This window comes from Ochotona curzoniae, unplaced genomic scaffold, assembly GCF_017591425.1.
Source record: "Ochotona curzoniae isolate NIBS_2020 unplaced genomic scaffold, NIBS_Ocur_1.0 contig_2982, whole genome shotgun sequence".
In the NCBI taxonomy this organism is placed as follows: domain Eukaryota; kingdom Metazoa; phylum Chordata; class Mammalia; order Lagomorpha; family Ochotonidae; genus Ochotona; species Ochotona curzoniae.
The window spans coordinates 21156-38968 of NW_024465673.1; the positions used below are offsets into that span (position 1 = coordinate 21156).

The 17813-nt window shown below is 38.5% G+C and overlaps 1 protein-coding gene across 1 annotated transcript in view; it reads right to left on the minus strand.

The window, feature by feature from the left end:
* Window positions 1-393: 393 nt before the first annotated feature.
* Window positions 394-17813, minus strand: part of LOC121155660 (beta-galactosidase-1-like protein 3) — a 49011-nt gene continuing 31591 nt past the window's right edge. The window contains exons 9-19 of the mRNA XM_040979099.1: window positions 17385-17469; window positions 15593-15733; window positions 14835-14915; window positions 14056-14162; window positions 13099-13239; window positions 12714-12785; window positions 12155-12233; window positions 11657-11744; window positions 9212-9323; window positions 628-744; window positions 394-474 (exon numbers count right to left, since the gene is read on the minus strand). Of these exons, the coding sequence (XP_040835033.1) occupies window positions 409-474; window positions 628-744; window positions 9212-9323; window positions 11657-11744; window positions 12155-12233; window positions 12714-12785; window positions 13099-13239; window positions 14056-14162; window positions 14835-14915; window positions 15593-15733; window positions 17385-17469 (1089 nt within the window). The 3' untranslated portion in view covers window positions 394-408. The remainder of the gene's footprint in view (window positions 475-627; window positions 745-9211; window positions 9324-11656; window positions 11745-12154; window positions 12234-12713; window positions 12786-13098; window positions 13240-14055; window positions 14163-14834; window positions 14916-15592; window positions 15734-17384; window positions 17470-17813) is intronic.

The following is a 17813-nucleotide window of genomic DNA, read 5'->3' on the forward strand; positions in this document are numbered from 1 at the left end:
CACACACACACACACACACACACACACACACACACTTGCCAGTCATGAGGTTCTGTACTGTCCCTGGCATGAGGACAACAGCACCACTACTCTCCTCCACTCTGGAGACCTTCACCCATTTGTCCACTTGAATATCATGAAGCAGAATAAAATTTTTATCTTGTTTTTATTCATAGCTGACTTGACAGCACATTCGATTAAAGATAAGCAAGTAATGAGCAATAAATTTTCACTAGAAAATCCTGTCATTAATGACGCTGAAGCCTTCTAAAGTCTGAAAACAGGTACACGCAGGTGCACTATAAAGCACATTTAGATCTCATTGGTTCTAGATCATTTTTGCATTTTTCTTGTTATAAAAAATTCCAACTAGATGTCTTCTTCCTCAGAAACATTTTAAAAACACTCTTACACAACATGTTTATTTGTAAATTCGATTGATGTGCCGGCCTCTAATTTCTCCAGCAGTATAATCTAGGAACAACAACAACAACAACAAAAAGGTCAACAGTAAGAAAGGCTAAAGCTATTTATTACATGATGAGCAAGAAATAGAGATTCCCATTTGGGCAATGAAGGGCAATGTGAAGTTGTGTGCATCACTAGGTAAGGGTTCAGTAGCCTCACCTCGTTATCTCCTGGATGAAGCCAGACACCAGGAAGATAAAGTGTCTCCTGGGGTCCGATGTTCCAATATCGTCCAAGGTTCCGTCCATTGATGAACACAAAGCCATTATTCCAGTCCTAAAAACAATGGAGAAGAGTCATAGGACAGGATTCATTCAAGCACGGGAAAATGTAAGGCATCTGGGGAGAGGAAAGCAAGACTGAGGTGCTTTGCAACAATGAAAACTGGTACTGAGTTTAGAATGCGATGTAATCTAGAAATCCAGCCCTGCTGCTCACGAATAAAAGAGAGAAATGTATGTGGAATGAGCAAGGTAGATAATGGTACCGTTCTTCCTTCCTCTAAGTATTATTACCAGAGGTGAACAATGCTACTGATAAAAATCTAGACAATCTTTACTGATCAACAAGTAATAGCATGAGAAATTGCAGGAATACAGGAAGAACAGAGAGAAGAAACTAAGGAACCATCCGGGTGGTTAGGACCAGCCTTCCTTTCAGAAAGAGCTTTCTGAAAAATAGAGAAGAGCTACTCATAGCTCAGTAAGATTAAAGGAATAAAAATTGAATAACAGAGAAATTTTTAATTATGCCCTTGGTTATTGGTGGTAGGGAAGGCTTGAAATGCTGCTCATCCCCCAGGAAAGACAAAGTTCTATGCCCTGAATGGGATCCTGGGACAGATTCCCCCATACCCTCAGTCCAGGCAAAAGTCTTATCTCAAATCTGAGGATGGTGAAGGCAAGCTAGACAGCTGCAGCTAGGCTTCAAGCTGACAGCTCCTGGAACTAAAGGCCCTCATTTACTGAACAATGACATGTGCTTTGCTTAACTGGTGCAAACCACATTTTTTTTTTTTTACAGATTTACTTATTTTTATTGGCAAAGCATGTTAACAGGGAGCAAGCTCTTTTGCCTGCTGGTCCACTCCCCGAATGGCCACAATGTCTGCAACTGAGACAATCTGAAGCCAGGAGCCTGGATCCTCTTCCAGGTGCCCATGCAGGTGCAGGATCCCAAGGCTTTGGTACCTCCTCTGCCGTTTTTTCCCAGGTCATAAGCAGGGGGCTGGATGGTAGAGCAGGCAGGACATGAACTGGTGCCCATATGGGATCTTGGCACATGTAAGGATTTAGCCACTGAGCCATTGTACCAGGTTCAAACTACAAATCTTGTATTCACATTTTTTCCCGGTTGCTCTGTAAATCCTTTCTTTCTTTCTTAAACTTCAGTTCCAGTTTGATGATATTCTGAGTTGGTAACACTTGATTCTTTTGTATATTCCTTGTTATCTCATTTTGGGGGGCTTATTTTATTATTTTTATTCAAAAGATATACAGAGAGGAGAGATAGAAAGGAAGATCTTCCATCTGTTGATTCACACACACACACAAATCGCCAAGTAGCTGCAGTGGCCAAGATGAGCCGATCCAATGCCAGGAGCCAGGAGCTTCTTCTGAGTCTCCCACATGGGTGCAGGTCCCAAGGCTTTAGGCCATTCCTCTACTGCTTTCCCAAGGCACAAGCACGGAGCTGGATGCGAAGTGGGGCCTCCAGGATTAGAACCGGGTCCCATATGGGATCCTGGGCTTGCAAGTCAAAGACTTTAGCCTCTAGGCTACCATGCCGGGCCCTCCTTTTTAATCTCAATTTTGTGTTCTTATTTCAAAATAACTTGTTATATTCTAAAGAAGCTTTTGTAAACTTCTTGGTAGCCAGAAAAAAAATAGTAAAAATAAAAGCAAAGAATTAAAGTATGTCACTAATAATTCACTTGACTACATTTAAAGACAATAATGTATGAAGAAATAAGGAAAACAATAAATGAAGGAAGGGAGGAAGGAAGAGAGGAAAGAGACAAAGAAAAAAGAAAACAGTATCAAAATGGCAATAATAGAACTGTGACTTAAATGTCACTTGACCAAATGTTCCTACAAAACTCCGTAAAATGACTTGACGAATATGAAAGTAAGATTCACCTTGAGTTGATTTTTTTATATGGTGAGTTGCATGTAAATAATTTGATTCTCTTCATATCTGCATCCAGTTTTGTAAACCTCATTTGCTGAAGATTATCCTTACTCCAATGTATAGTCTCAGCACTTTTGTCAAAAATCAGTAGGCTAGAAAAATGATGGTGATATTTCTTGTCTTTATTTGTTCCATTGACCTATGTCTTCAGGGTTTACACCTTTACCATGCTGGTTTCATTATTAGAGTTTTGAAGGCAGAGACTGATTCCTCCAGCCTGATTTTTCTTGCTCAGCTTCACCCTGGGTTTGGGGGGACTCTTTATAAATCTTAGTTTGTTTCCCTAATTTTGTAAAGAAGTTATGTATCCATAAGGATTGCACTGAATCTGTAGATTTCTCAAAGTAATAAATACATTTTAATTAGCTTAACTTTTAATCTGTGAGCAAAGAACATTTTTTAAATTTTTTTGTTTCCTTGATCTCTTAACTCTTCATTTTCATAGTAAAGATTTCATTTGTTTAGGCAAATTTATCATTAGATATTTTATTTTTTCTGGCTATTCTGAATGAAATCTCTTCCTTAGTTTTTCTTACAGTGAGTTCACCATTAATGTATTAAATCTACAGACTGTGGTATGCTTATTTTGTAATCTGCAACTTACTATAATAACTTTCTGGTGGAGTGTTTAGGTTTTTGTATGCATAACGTTATGTGCAAACAGAGACCATTTGAACTTTCATTTCCAATTTCAAAGCCCTTTCTTTCATCTCCCTAAATGCTCTTGCTAAAACTCCCTATTCTACATCCAATAACAGTGACAAAGAGGATTTTAAAAAGTAGCAACATTTTCTGATCTGAAGAGAGATGCTCTAAATGTTTAGTCATTTACTGCAATATTGGCTATTGCTTTGTCACAAAGTGTCCATGATTTTTGATATGCATACCTCCTATATCTAACTTGTGGATGTTTCTATCACAAAACAGCATTGAATCTTATGGCAAGCTTTCTCTGTATGTATGGAAAGGAACCTAGGCCTTGTGTCCTGTTATTCTTGGTATGATTGACAAGGTCTCTCGATTGTGAATGCATTTCTTGGATAAATCCTGCCTGATCACCATGTATGATCTATTTATGTGACTTTTGGATTTGGTTTGCCTGCATTACTTGTAACAAAATGGTGCCAACAGGAAACGATTATGTTCCGTGAAGTAAGTCAATCCCCAAAATAAAAATAGCATACATTCTCTCTGGTAGAAGGCAACATTCATGCAAAATTCAAACCAAGTGGATATATAAGGGAACATGTATATACATATGTTCTTACAGATGAACTATATAACAGACTAACATCACAGGAAGTTAAGATAGATTGTTGAATGCATCTCTGCTCCTGAATAAAGGAGGACTCACAGTGCAACTGTTTACGGTACCTTGACAATATGACACTGGAACTTCTACCGCTGCCTACACCTACAAGGCCAGGATAAACTTGCATAGCAGAATGTTGGGCTTGTGACTCTTGCTGAAGGACTATACATGTAATAATACGGGGGAAAAGAGTGAGGGGAGCATGGCCTGGCGTGATAGCATAGCAGTTATAAAGTCTTCACCTTGAATGCACTGGGATCCCATATGGGCACCAGTTCTAATCCCAGCAGCCCCACTTCCCATCCAGTTCCTGCTACTGGCCTAGGAAAGTAGTCAAGGATGGCCCAAAGCCTTGGGACCCTGCACCTATATGGGAGACCCGGAAAAGACTCCTGGCTTAGGATTGGCTCAGTTCCAGCCGTTGTGGCCGCTTGGGAATGAATCAATGGACAGAAGATCTACCTTTCTGCCTCTCCTCCTCTCTGTATATCTGCTTTTCCATAAAAATAAATAAAATTTAAAAACAAAAGAGTTCGGGGGGAGAATGGGGATGGAGGAAAGGGAGGTGAGGGGGGAATCCCTACACCTACAAAACCACATCATGAAAAAAAATTAACAAAAAGAAATGTCTAAAAATGAGATGCACTACACACAAAAACAGAGAATAACCACCATCAAGAAAGATTACGAAAACTGAAAGTTTCCTAGTAAAACTACCTTTGAGGGCGCAGTGTGCTAGCGTAGTGATTCAGGTCCTCGCCTTGCACACCCGGGATCCCCTATGGTCCAGGTTCTAATTCCAGAGGCCCTGCTTTCCATCCAGCTCCCTGCCTGTGGCCCGGGAAAGCAGTCGAGGATGGCCCAGGGGACTCTGCACCCACGTGAGAGACCCAGAACAGCTCCTGGCTCCTGGCTTCAGATCAGCACAGCACCGGATATTGCGGTCACTTGGGGAGTGAACCATCAGACAGAAGATCTTCCTCTCTGTCTCTCTTCCTTTCTGTATATCCACCTTTCCAATAAAAATAAATAAATCTTAAAAAAAAAAAAACTACCTTTGAAATCCAAAGTAAGCAATGAGAATACATGGAAAATGAGAGGAACAATTCATTACATGTTAGCAGCAACTCTGAATGCGAATGTCTTAAATGATCCAATCTAAAGACACAGACTGGCAAGAAACATCTGCTTGCTAAACAAGGAACCCTTCACTAACAAAGATATATGAATGAACATGACAGAACATGTGAAAACTTAGTGAATACAGAAAAATCAGTATGAAGAGAGAAGTTCATGTCAAATAGTGCTTATAAAAAGAAATCAAATCAGGGTCGCTCCAGAGCCTCCCACCCCCACAAAAATTAGATTAGATGGACAAAGACCAATAAGGAAAGCTTAGAATCAGACAGGAAACAGCTTGGACTCATATATACCTTACTAGTTAGGACACAAAGATGAGTTACTTCTCACTAATGTATTGAAGATTTCTCTGCACATCCTTCCTAAAACTGTTCTGTGCCTCAATTGTTGACATATGCCTAGTTAGAGTTATAAGCCAGTTTGGACTATCCTAAAATTCACCAAGTTCAGTAAAGATTATGCTTCAATGCTATAAACTGCTATATATAAAAATGAAAATAGACACGAGACAGCTGAATATAACCATTCTAAGGTATATAGCAGCCAGTCGCGTATAAACCAAAATTGAAATGTCAATGAAGTAGTCACAGGATATGGTTAAGAACTTGTGTTTTTTTTAACATATGGGTCACTCAATACCATGTCAATTAACTCCATAATGTTGTAAATTGTTGTTGATGTTATGTTGTGGCTTTTAATTGATCGGGATGATATTCTGCCAACTCTACTTTCAGACCACAGACAGTCTCCCAAGGAAACTGTTGAATTTATCTGGACAATAAGATGCTGGACTTTCTGCATGGTCCACACCTGCAATGAAGGAATCATTGCTGAATATGAACTATAATACTGCAACAATGTGGATGAATCCACCATTGGGGGAGGGCACAGGGAGGGGTTGGGGGAATCCTATAGCCTATGAAACTGTGTCATAAAACCAAATTAAATAAAAATAATAATAATAAAACAAATATATTTTTAAAAGGAAATCAGAAAGGCATCAAATGAATTATCTATTCAAGCATTTCAAAGATCATGAAAACAACAAATCAAACCCTAAAATAGATAAAAGAAAAATACTTAAAATTAAATAATAAAACAAATTGAAACAGAAAGTATACATAACACCAGTGAATTCACTATTTTTTAAATATATATGAGCAAAATAGATGCACCATTGGCAGAACAAACCCAAAAAAGACATAGAAAACAGATACAAATAAAAGATGACATATAAAAGGAGATATAACAACAAACATTACAGATAATAAAAAAGAATCATTAGGAATTGCTACAAGCAGCTTTCTGTCAACAAATTGGAAAATAGTGAAAATGAATAGATTTCTAAACACATAAAATCTACCTAAATTAGGTCAGCATGACATAGAAAACCCAGCTAGACAAATTATTATGGCGATATCGGATCAGTAACAGAGAACCTCCCAACAATGAAAAGGCTAGTACTAGATGGCTGAATTTCACCAAAGTTCTCAAAAAGAAATGACTGTAGTCCTCAAACTATTAAAAACAACTGACAGGCAGTAAATCCACCCAAACTCACCTAATATTAATTCCCAAAACAAAAAAAAATATATGCAACAAAGAAAAAATATCCTTGATAAAAACAAGGGTAAAAACTATCAACAAAATTCTAGCTAACTGAATCCAGCAACACATCAGAAAGGTCATTCACTGAGAGCAAGTGGGATTTATCTCTGATATCCAGGAATGATCCAGCATATGCAAATCAATAGATGTAACATTAATTAATAAGTTGAAGAAGAAAACCATACAATTATCTCAATAGATACAGAGGACACATTTGGTAAAATAGAACAATCTTGTATGATTAAAAAAAAAAAAACCTTAAGCCAACTGGATATACAAGGAATGTTTCTTTACACAACCAAGGCCATATATGAAAAACATAAAATGCCAATGTCATATTGAAAGGGGAAGGTTTGGAAGCATTTCTGCTGATGTCCAGAACCAACATTCATCCCTGCTATTCAGGACAGTCTTGAACGTCTTAGCCAGATCCATTGGGCCAGAAAAACAAATTCAGCTGATATAAATGTAAAGTAGGAAGTCAACATTTTCCTGTTTCCAGATGACATGATTCTCTATATAGACCTAAAATTCTTCTAAGAAAATATAAGATCACTTATAAGAAAGGTTAGTAATCTTGGAGGATATAAATCAGCACACAAAATAAATAACTTCTGTATACACAAATAATTCTATGGTGAAAATCTAATAAGATCAGCTCCACATAGAATAGCTGAAAAAAATATAAATATCTCCGAATAAGTGAAACTAAGGATGACAGAGACCTCCACAATAAAAACCGTAAAATGTTAAATAAGGAAATAGACTAAAACATCAAATACTACAAAAATATCCCATGTTCATGGAATAGAATCTTTCCATACTATCATATGATCCGAAGCAAGCCCAATCAAAATACCTGTGGCATCATTTGCATTTCCAGAAAAAATGATGTTAAAATTCACTTTGCATCATAGATATCCAAAGTAGGTAGAACAACAATGTAAAGAAAGCAAGGCTCATCAAAACACCAGACTTCAAGATGTAATATGGTGCATTTGTAACCAAAAAAGCCTGCCACTGGTGGAAGTCACTCACAGACCAATGGACCAAAGATCTCAGAAATTAACCCACATTGCTACAACTAAGTTCAACAATATCAGTATATGTGCAGAATTTTATTTATTGAATATGAACATTGACTAAAATTAATAACATTAAATAAAATTGAAATTAAAATAATTTAAATTGCACTAACATGTGTAGATTATTATATCTAAGGAGACTCATGAACTCCAGTACACTTTCAGGAATGGCCAAACATCCTACGATTCCTCAACAAGACAGAGGAATGCTGTGAGCAATCATCAAACCGCAGAATTTCAGTCTTGACAGGCTTTTGATATCTTTACTTAAAGTAGTGTTAAACGTGCAATTGTGAAGTTAAATGAAAGTATGACACAATAAAAATTAAGGAAAATCAAGGAAGTAAGGAGGAGGGCAGGGGGAAACACAAGGAGGGGCGAGTGGGAAGTTCTACTGAAATTCTAAATCTATATTGTGACATATCTGGATTTTTTTTCAATTTATATAAGTAAAACTTTAAAAAATATGTAACTTCACAATTGCATCTTTCAAAAGAAATTTGAAAACAGAAATATAAAGTAAATAAATAAAACTTTAACTTGAAAACAGAAAATAATAAATAAGCCTTGACAAAAGCAGAAAATAATAAATTAAATAAGGAAAACTTTAAACCTTGAAAAAACTGAATTGACCTTTACAAATTTTCTCACAAAATACCATGTTTAAACAACTTGGATATACTGTTTCCTAAAATTTAGCAAATCACTACAGAAGCAAAATCAATACATTAAACAGCATATTATAAAAGAATTCATGCTTATGATTTAATTTTGAAAAGTGCTGAGCTGGAGTTTAGGATTTAAGTTGGTAGTTAGCTTTGGAGAAAAGAAGTCAGCTATCATAAAGAATCCTAATCATTGATTTCTATTTTACTCCATGAGAACTAAGTGGGATACTTTGTGGATCAGTTCATTCACATTTTCTAGATTTATATTTCTGTATTTGTTTATACCTAGAAGATACGCTCTCCTCTCCAAACAACAACAACAACAAGTTGAAGAGTGTAATTTATGGTATCATTCTAGAGAGAAAAGTGTGTGCGTGTGCTGTGTTTAGGGAAAATTGCACATAAAAAAACTGTAGGCAGTGTTACGATCTCAGAGCTGGAGATTAGGTAAAACATCAAGGATTTAAAGAAGAACATTTTTCAGCTCATTCCCCTTTTTGTTTTAGTTTCTCATATTTTTGAATTTTATCAATATAAAGGGCTTATGTGTTCCATAGATTACAGTTTCAAGATTAGAAAAGAGAAAGAAAAAGAAAGTAGAAAGGGAAGTATTCCCACCAGAAATCCTATGGTTTTGCTTTGAGATAATTTACACACACACACACACACACACACACACACACACACACACACACACACAGGTGTGCTGGTGCTTGAAGATAAGAGGTGGACCTGCTTACCGGGAGGCTCAGGAATGTGTCCTTGGGAGAAGAACCAGCCTTCAAGATCCCCTTGCAGAAAATTGGCCCCAGAGGAATACTTGCAGCAGGTCTCCAAGTTGCAGAGCGGATCCTGTGAACATCCAATACAGGAGAGGAAGAAAAAAGCATTCTGGCTCTCATCTCAATACTGCCCTTAGATTGCCATCCAGGGCTAGGATTCTTTCTCAATGAGATGGGAAGTATTCCAAGGGCAACAAGGGTGCTTGCTGTATATTTTCACATTCTGAAACATGGTCACTGGAGTCTATGTCTTCCCTTTGGATCTCGGGCTCCTCACTTGCAAAGGGAATGCTGTGCAGCCACAGTGTGAGTTTGCCCCCACCAGGCAGTAGAGCCTTGAGGATATGAGCCCTAAAACCTCCCATGATGAGGGCCTTACCAGACCTGACCATATGCTCTTGGGTATCCAGATTTGAGACCCAAATAGTTCTCTTTTTTTAAAATCAGCTTTGGGTATTTTGTCCCAGAAGAGTTAGGAAATAAGTACCCCGCTCTAGGGTTGTTAATATAAAGAGAACAGAAAACGCAGAAGTGGCATTGAAATTATGTATGTGTAGTCTTGGAACATTTTGTTGGAATAGGCTAGAAAGGGTTGGTATGATTAAAGGAGTTAGAGAGAGCTGGCATGGACCCAGAAGACACAAAGATCAGGGAAGGATTATCACAACTGCAAGGTTGGTTAACTGATTTTCACCATGGTACTAGTAGTAATAAGAACAGAAAAAAATAGTAAAGGTTATGCTGACAAAGCCCCCAGTGGAAATTAGCAATATAAATATAAACCAGGATACAAGAGCACCCTTGTCTCAAAATAGCAAGAATTTGGCTGAACTGTGCCCATGGATTTCCTGGAAGTCTGAATTTAATGAAACACTGAGTGAGAACAATTGTGCACAACAAAGTGTACAAGCCACTGCTTGATTGCATTTAATCAACGAAGTCCACTTATTGGAGGAAAAACTCAAATTGAAGACAAAATTCATAATCAAATACAAAACAGTCAAAGATTAGAACATTTTCAGACTGGCTAACAAGAATGGAGGAAAAATGTAGAAGAAGCACCCAGAGGCATTTTGCTAAGGAAATGAGATACAAAGAAGTCTGGTACTTTACTTCAAAACAATGGGACAAAAGCCCAGGTGACATGTCAGAAATACTCCAATGTGTCTCCCATCTCAGGCCCAGAGGCCTGCAAGGGACGCACAGTTCCAGGAAGCAGGGCTAGGCCACTCCTCATGCTCAGCCTAAGGCCATCTTAGGAATCAGCTCCCAGCTGTCCATCAAAGCACTCTATGGCCAGACATGGCTCCTGGTGCCACTCTGAAGGAAGGAAGCATAAAATTGTGACAGCATTCATGTGATGTTAACTCTGAAGTTGCACAAGGCAATTAGAGAACATACTAGCTTTCACTAAGCTTCCCAACAAAAGCCTGAGATGCGTCACATACAAAAAGCAAAGGGGAGCCACTGCATGAAAATGTCCATCGGAATGTTTAATGGAGTCAGGTAGAGGAATAGCCAGCACCGAGACCCCAGAACATCAAAGCCAACAGCAGCATGCAACACAGCTCTGGGAAAGCTACAAGCACTAGCACACAAAGCCAGCAGGACAGATCAGCCACTTGGGCTGAGAGCAGCAAGTCCTCAGATGTAGGGCTGTCTGAGGTCATGAGGCCACACCTTTCAGCACAGTGTGCATAGACCACTTGACTTAATTTTCACTGTGTATGCCTTGTTGCACATTGGTCTTGCTAGGAGCCTGTGACTCCTTTCTACTTCTGATTTCTCTCTTTGGGAATAAGAGCCCTGATCTTCACACCATCTCATGATTATGCCCAAGAAGTAATTTTTTATTCACCGGTGGAAAGTGTTTGCCATCAGATGAGTCACAGATAGATTTTTCATTTTGCCCTTCTGACTTATACTGGGACAAGTTAAGGTTTGTGGAACTATCAAAAGGGAGTGAATGCCTTCACATTCTGACAAGGATAGTGACCTTTGAAGGCCAGAAAAAGAATGCCAGTCTTCCCCAATTTTCCATATGTTGGAATCTTGTTCTCTAATGTGCAAAAATGAAGTGCCACACTCTTTAAAAGCTGGGTCCTAGTGAGAGATTATTACACGATGGTATCATTAACTTCAAAAGAAATTGATGTTGGTTCTACAAGGTGGATTATTTCAATGAGCTTGGATATCCAGCTCTCTATTTGTCTCTTCTACACGTGCTGCTGTGCACCGTGAGTACCTCGCTATAGTCAGTTCTAGGCTAGACCCATATGCTTGTACATTCAGGATTATTTTCTTTACAAACAGCCTAGCTTCCAAAATATCATTATAGTAAAAGAACATGAACTAAGGCAACCAACATTTAAAAATACCTATTGGGAATAAGAATGAACATACCTATTGAAGAAGTCCATTTTCATCTCAAGAGAATAAATGGTGAAATTACTCAGGAAAACATCGTTGAGGCGAACACGTCCAATGATTCCTGAAGGCAGGAAAGGAAATGTGAGAGAAGCATGGACATTTTCTAGAGTGGAGCAAAGAAATGTAAGCATGTAGATGCCATCAGGATCAGGAAGCAACCGAGAAGGAGACATTTGTCTGAAATTCTGTGGCTAAAGGAATTAAGGCTCACAAATTAGTATGAAACATTTCCTACGAATCCCAAAAAGAGATTGGGACTTAGGACAGGACAAGCCAGCACTTAATAGCAGCTTCACTCTCCTGCCCTGAAGAACTAGGCAATCCAGAGCAATGAGAAATCACTTGCATTATAAGGTATTGGTATCTCCTTTCTATGGAGTTAATTTCTTCCTCTCAAATCTAATGCACCCCAATATTACGTTCAAGCAATTGAAAAGAAGCTAAAGCCTGCTTCTCAAGACCAGAGCCCACCTTTATTTTCTTCCTGTAATTTCCATGAAAAATTGATTCGACCTTCATTCTCCACCAGAATCCTCAAAATCTGACAGTCCTGCTTGGAAAAAAAAAAAAGCTCATGGAGACTACACCATCAAGCACAGTTCTATGAATCATACTTTTCCCCAAGTTATAGATAAAAAGATAAGCAAATGAAAGAAAAGTTCCCAGAACCCCAAAGTATACCCTTCATCGTAAGGCCGCCATTGTGTTCTTCACTGCTCAGTTTTTCCTTTCTGCTCTGCTGCTCATATTATGAAAGACTGGCTAAGACTTGCCTTTGATCAGAGATCCAAACAGGGATTGATGACTGACTCAGGGCAAAACAGGGAAATGTGATTCATGTTTAAACACCTACATAGGTCCTCATGGACCAGGGACTAGTAGCTGCCTTAGGCTTGTAGCCATTCACTCTTCCAGCTAAGGTCCCAAGGCAGGAGAGCCAAGGGTAGTCAAGAGAAATGTGAAAATCTGTGTGAGTACCCAGTCATATTGGCATTTGAGGAGAGTATTTCCTGGCTCTATAATCACATACCGTAGATTCAGGAATTTCCACTTCCTGCCTTTTCTTATCTAGAAATCCTAATATTGTATAATTCAGAAACACCTGAAAAACAAAAGCCAATGTCATACTTACAGGGTCATGTGCAGAAAGGGGGGAGAATGGTTATTATTTAGGCAAAAGAAGGTTTTTATGAAGGAGCTCATGAATGCCTGAATGTTATCAGGTTGCAACAGAATTTAGTTTATTCAGGAAAAAAAAAGGATTTCTCTTTGTATCCCCAATGTCCCCTGCATTTCAGATGCTGTCGATATCATCAGATTTTGGTAAAGTGGGCCAGTAACTAAATACCTTCCCACACTGACAGAGGTATGCCAAACCTTATCCTGACCAATCAGAGCAACTCAGAAATACACACCTGTGCTGTATCTTCAACATGGACATACAGATGGCCTGCAGTGCAGACGGAAGTCTCATAGAGGATGAATCCAAAGGACTGTCCACTTCCATTGTTAATAGGAAGATTCTCCATACTGACTGGCATCTTTGATTTGACTGGCTGCGCAGGAGACATGGCAAGAGCCAAAATGATGAGAAGCCTGAATGCTTCATCCAAAGACTTCTGTCATTTTGTTTTGTTTTGTTTTACCATATACTTGTCCCCAAGGGTGCTCTGAATAAAAAATAAAAGGACTGATGCTATGTGAAAATGTGCTTGTGTTTTATGTGATAAGGTGAGTTAGGAGATGGTGGGTGCTCAGTGAACAGGGAACAATCACAAATAATTATCAGAATTGATCAAAATAGTAAATTGCATTCTAAAGTAATGCCAAACAAAAAATACTCATTTAACATCTTAACGATAACAATGAGTACATTTTAAGCAAGACAGTGTCAGTGGAGCTGAACACCATCAAAGCACAAGAGTTTTTTTTCTCAATAGCTCTCATTTTTCAGGGGAAACATGTAGTCTTATTTGAAAGGGAGAGCAGAAACCCACAGTTCATTGGCCTGAGAGACTGTCAGTGAAGACAGAGGCTCAGTATCGTGGATTCAGAAATGGGAAACACAGGACTTTTCTTACATGGATTATGCAGTGCAAAAAAACCAGAATGCACTAGACAGGTTCACCTGAGCTAGAAAACAAGATTTTCCACTACCACATATTCCTCTTCCCACACATTTGTGCTTCAAGCTCAAACTGCTTCACCGTCCACATGGAAGGAGCTGGTGGCTCTTGTGCACAGTTCTAATCTTGGACAAACTGCAGAGGATCAGTTTTCATGTTTTAAAGTCAAGTTTCCTGATTGAATCCCCAATCAATGTAGTAAATCCTTTTTCCCCTTCTTTCCAATGGCCAAACATATTTACTCACAGCATTTAAGAATGGGAGGATTTCCCACAGGGGCAAGCAGTACAATACTGTCACAGAAGGATACACAGCCTTGGGCTTACTCTCAGGTAGTGGGGGCAGTGGAGTTTCTGCAATGAAAATGGGCCACAGGATGAAAGGTGTCTGAAACAAACACCGTCTACTCCAAGACTTCCCACCCTTCTGTGACCTGTTGTATCCCAAAGACAACAAATCACATGAACAACATCCTGAAATGTGTATGCAATTCTCCAACAATGATGGTCCACAGACAATAACTGACAGCCATCCAGTTGTTTATGACTTACACACACCAGGTAGATTATGAAGTCCTCTGTGACAAAACATTAACCTGTTAGAGTGAGTGATCTCTGGGAGGAAGAAGTCTGGCTCACTTTTTTTTTTCATCAATGTCATATTTACCTTACCTAGTTTCTAGCTATTACTACATGGTTAAATATGTTTAAATAATTAAAATTAAATAGAGTGTTTTTTAGACTGTAAAGGGTTTACCCTGTCGCACATGGCACTGAGAGCTTTACAAATGAGAGCTTGTATAACCTTCACCCACAAGACAAGTTTTTATTTCCATGTTTCATTGAAACAAATAAGATGCAAGGACTAGGACTTACTCCTGCAAAAACTGCAGTTCTGATGTGGGAAACAGTGGTCAACTTAACTAGATAGCCCTAGTTCTCTAGAGCACTAAACTCTTCCCTTTCTCTGTTCCACAAAATGCCACATGAGGAAGATCAGCCTCCAAGTGGTGGTTGCTGAGGTACCTGAGACAGATCCAAGGAGTTCTCGAAGGATGAAATACTTCTCTGTGTAGTCTCCAGCCTCTGTCAGCACAGCATCATAGTCTGTAAGACACCCAGGGTTCTGTCATATGCCATGTAACCTCTATACACCATGTCTCAAACCACAGAAAGGGACAAAAGGGGAGGCATACACTCCTATCTGCAGAATGTCCCATAATAGGCTGACGCTAGACACGTAAGGGCAGCCTAGGAACACTCCCCACCTTCCTGGGGACCTGACCATGTCTGACATTGGGAACATCCCTCCAATTTCTTTTTGATCCTTGAATCTGAAATTCCTGACTCTGCTCTCTATGCCTAATAACCATCATGATTTATGCGTCCTCTCTTATTTTTTAAGCTATCCTATTTACGTAAGAAAAAAAGTGCATGTATATCAAATTTACAGATTACGGAGCACAGCAATACTTCCCATCCTACCATCCCTCCCACCCATTTTCCCATCCTCTCTCATCTTTATTAATATTTTAGAGAACAAAGGTAAGTTGTGAGTGTACAAGGTGAGCAAGGCAGAGCTATGGATCAGGGCAGCGTTTTGCACCGCAGTGACAGACTGGTGAGACATAGCTAACCATACCCCAAAAAACAGGAAGACAGACTTGAAAGTTCTCAATAGATCATAGGCTAAAGCTATAAGACCCCCAGAACACTAGCAGGACATTCTTTAAGAAATTCCACCCCATCAGTGTGGGGAGGCGACGACACAAGCAAAGACTTGCCATAGCTAGTAATGACACCCCTGTGTCTATCTTCGTCATATGCAGCTCCATTCATGAAGCCAAAGTTGGTCCCACCATGGAACATGTACACATTGAAGGACAATTCGAGCTTGAGGAATTCTGACACTGTTGTCTCAACCTCTGTGGAGGTAGAAGGCAAGAATACAGAGCAAACTGGAAATTAGTGGAAGGTGTCTTTTTTTTTAAATAAAGAATTTTTTTTATATTTTACTACTGTTTAAGTTGTATGATACACATTTTATATCAGTAAAAATTATACAGACACATACATGCTTGTGTATGCTAGCACACAACTACTATGAGAGAAAAAGTATTTCCTGAAAATAAAATCATTTTTAAATAGCTATAACAAGCAAATATGGTGCAGATGGTTAACAGCTCAGGAATAATCACTATTTTAGACTGACTTCTCTGGTTATCCCAATCTAGATCATGAAGAAAGAGTCTGGTCTTTTCTTCCCACCTAATTTTATTTTTATTATTATTATTGTCATTTTATGATACAGTTCCATAGACTCTAGGATTTCCCTTTCCCCCTTCCTAAGACTCCTTGCGGATCTATAATCCCCTATATTATTACGATAGTATAGTTCTTCATACACTGTCATATGTCCATCTTTGTAAGCATGGACAATGGCAGAGAGTCCAGCATCCTATTGTCTAGATATAGTAAATAGTTTCTTTGGGAGTCCATTTTTTATCTGGAAGTAGATATACATACTGTATTTTATCCTCACATCTGGATATGATAGTCTCCATTACATAGTTACTATACATCCCCTTAAATGAAAAGCCACAATACAGAATCAACAACAGGAAGAAAAACAGAAATTTACAATGCCATGAAGTTAAATAACATGCTGCTAGATATGATAGTTTCCATTACACAGTTACTATATATCCCCTTAAATGAAAAGACACAAAACAAAATCAAGAAAAATAAAAAAAATTAACAACACCAAGAAGTTAAATAACATGCTACTGAATGACTAATGTGTCACTGAAGAAATGAAAATCAAGAACCTTCTTGAAGAAAATGATGCTTCTGTATGATCTATGAGTCAGTGAAGAATTTAATCAGAAGAAAGTGTTTTGAAGGTATGAAACTAACAAGAAAATCAAAATTCATGAGATATAGTTTCTGTGTATCTTTGTTGTTGAAATGTGTCACCTGTAGGTAAAACAAAACAAAACAAAACAAAAGGATGTATTTTGTTTTGAATCCAGGCTACTGATCTATGATATTTGATTGATGAGTTTAAGCCATTTACATTTAGGGTTAAAACAAACAGGTGTAATTTTGTTCTGTCATTTTAGCAATGGGTTGTTCATTGATTTAGCCATCTGTTGTTATTTTACTGGAACATTCCTCGCATTTGTCTTTGGTTTTGGTGGGTACTATTCCATCATCTTTGGAGATGTGACTGTCTAAGATAAACTTCCATTTTGCTTTGTGCAGATTTCTTTTTCATCTTTTCCATAACTACACTGGCTTAGTATTTCAAAAGGCTGCATAAGGTGAAATCATATATTATTGGTTGTTTTGCATTTTAATGATCTGCTATCACCACTAAATTATAAGTTAACTTCAGGATAGGTGTGATGTACTTTATATTCACAAGGCTTATCTTTAGGGACTGAGTGGTGGCAATTAACAGGAGATTGATAACGATTTCTGAATGAATGAGTGAATTATTTAGTGAAGACTTGTGTGCATAATCTGTGTCTCAGAGGCATTTTTACATGGAGTAGAGCATCAGCAAACTCTTACCTTTCTCCCTCGGAGGAAACTGCTTATCTCCCCATTTCTTGTACCAGCCGACCCAGTATTCCATAATCATAATGGGTTTAGTTTTCTAGAAACAAATAAAACCCAACACTAAGTCCTGAGGAAATGGACGAGAAACACCATGAGCCCCAGTGTAACAGACCAGACCTTCATGAGGTCATGTTTCATGAGCTTCTCCCCCTTTCCAGCTTTCCCTTTTGATCCATCCTTCTCCTGTCATGTCACCATCAACAGCCATTGCTTTGGGTCCTCCTTTCTGCCATGTCTCCTAAGTCCTTCCAGCATCATGTGCCTCCATTCTGTATATGGAGAGCAGTGATTCCAGCATTGAAAGAATCTGAATACACAGAAACCTGACTCGAATTCTTCTGTGGAGCCTGAGGATAAAGGCTTCATGGGTCTCAGAGAACA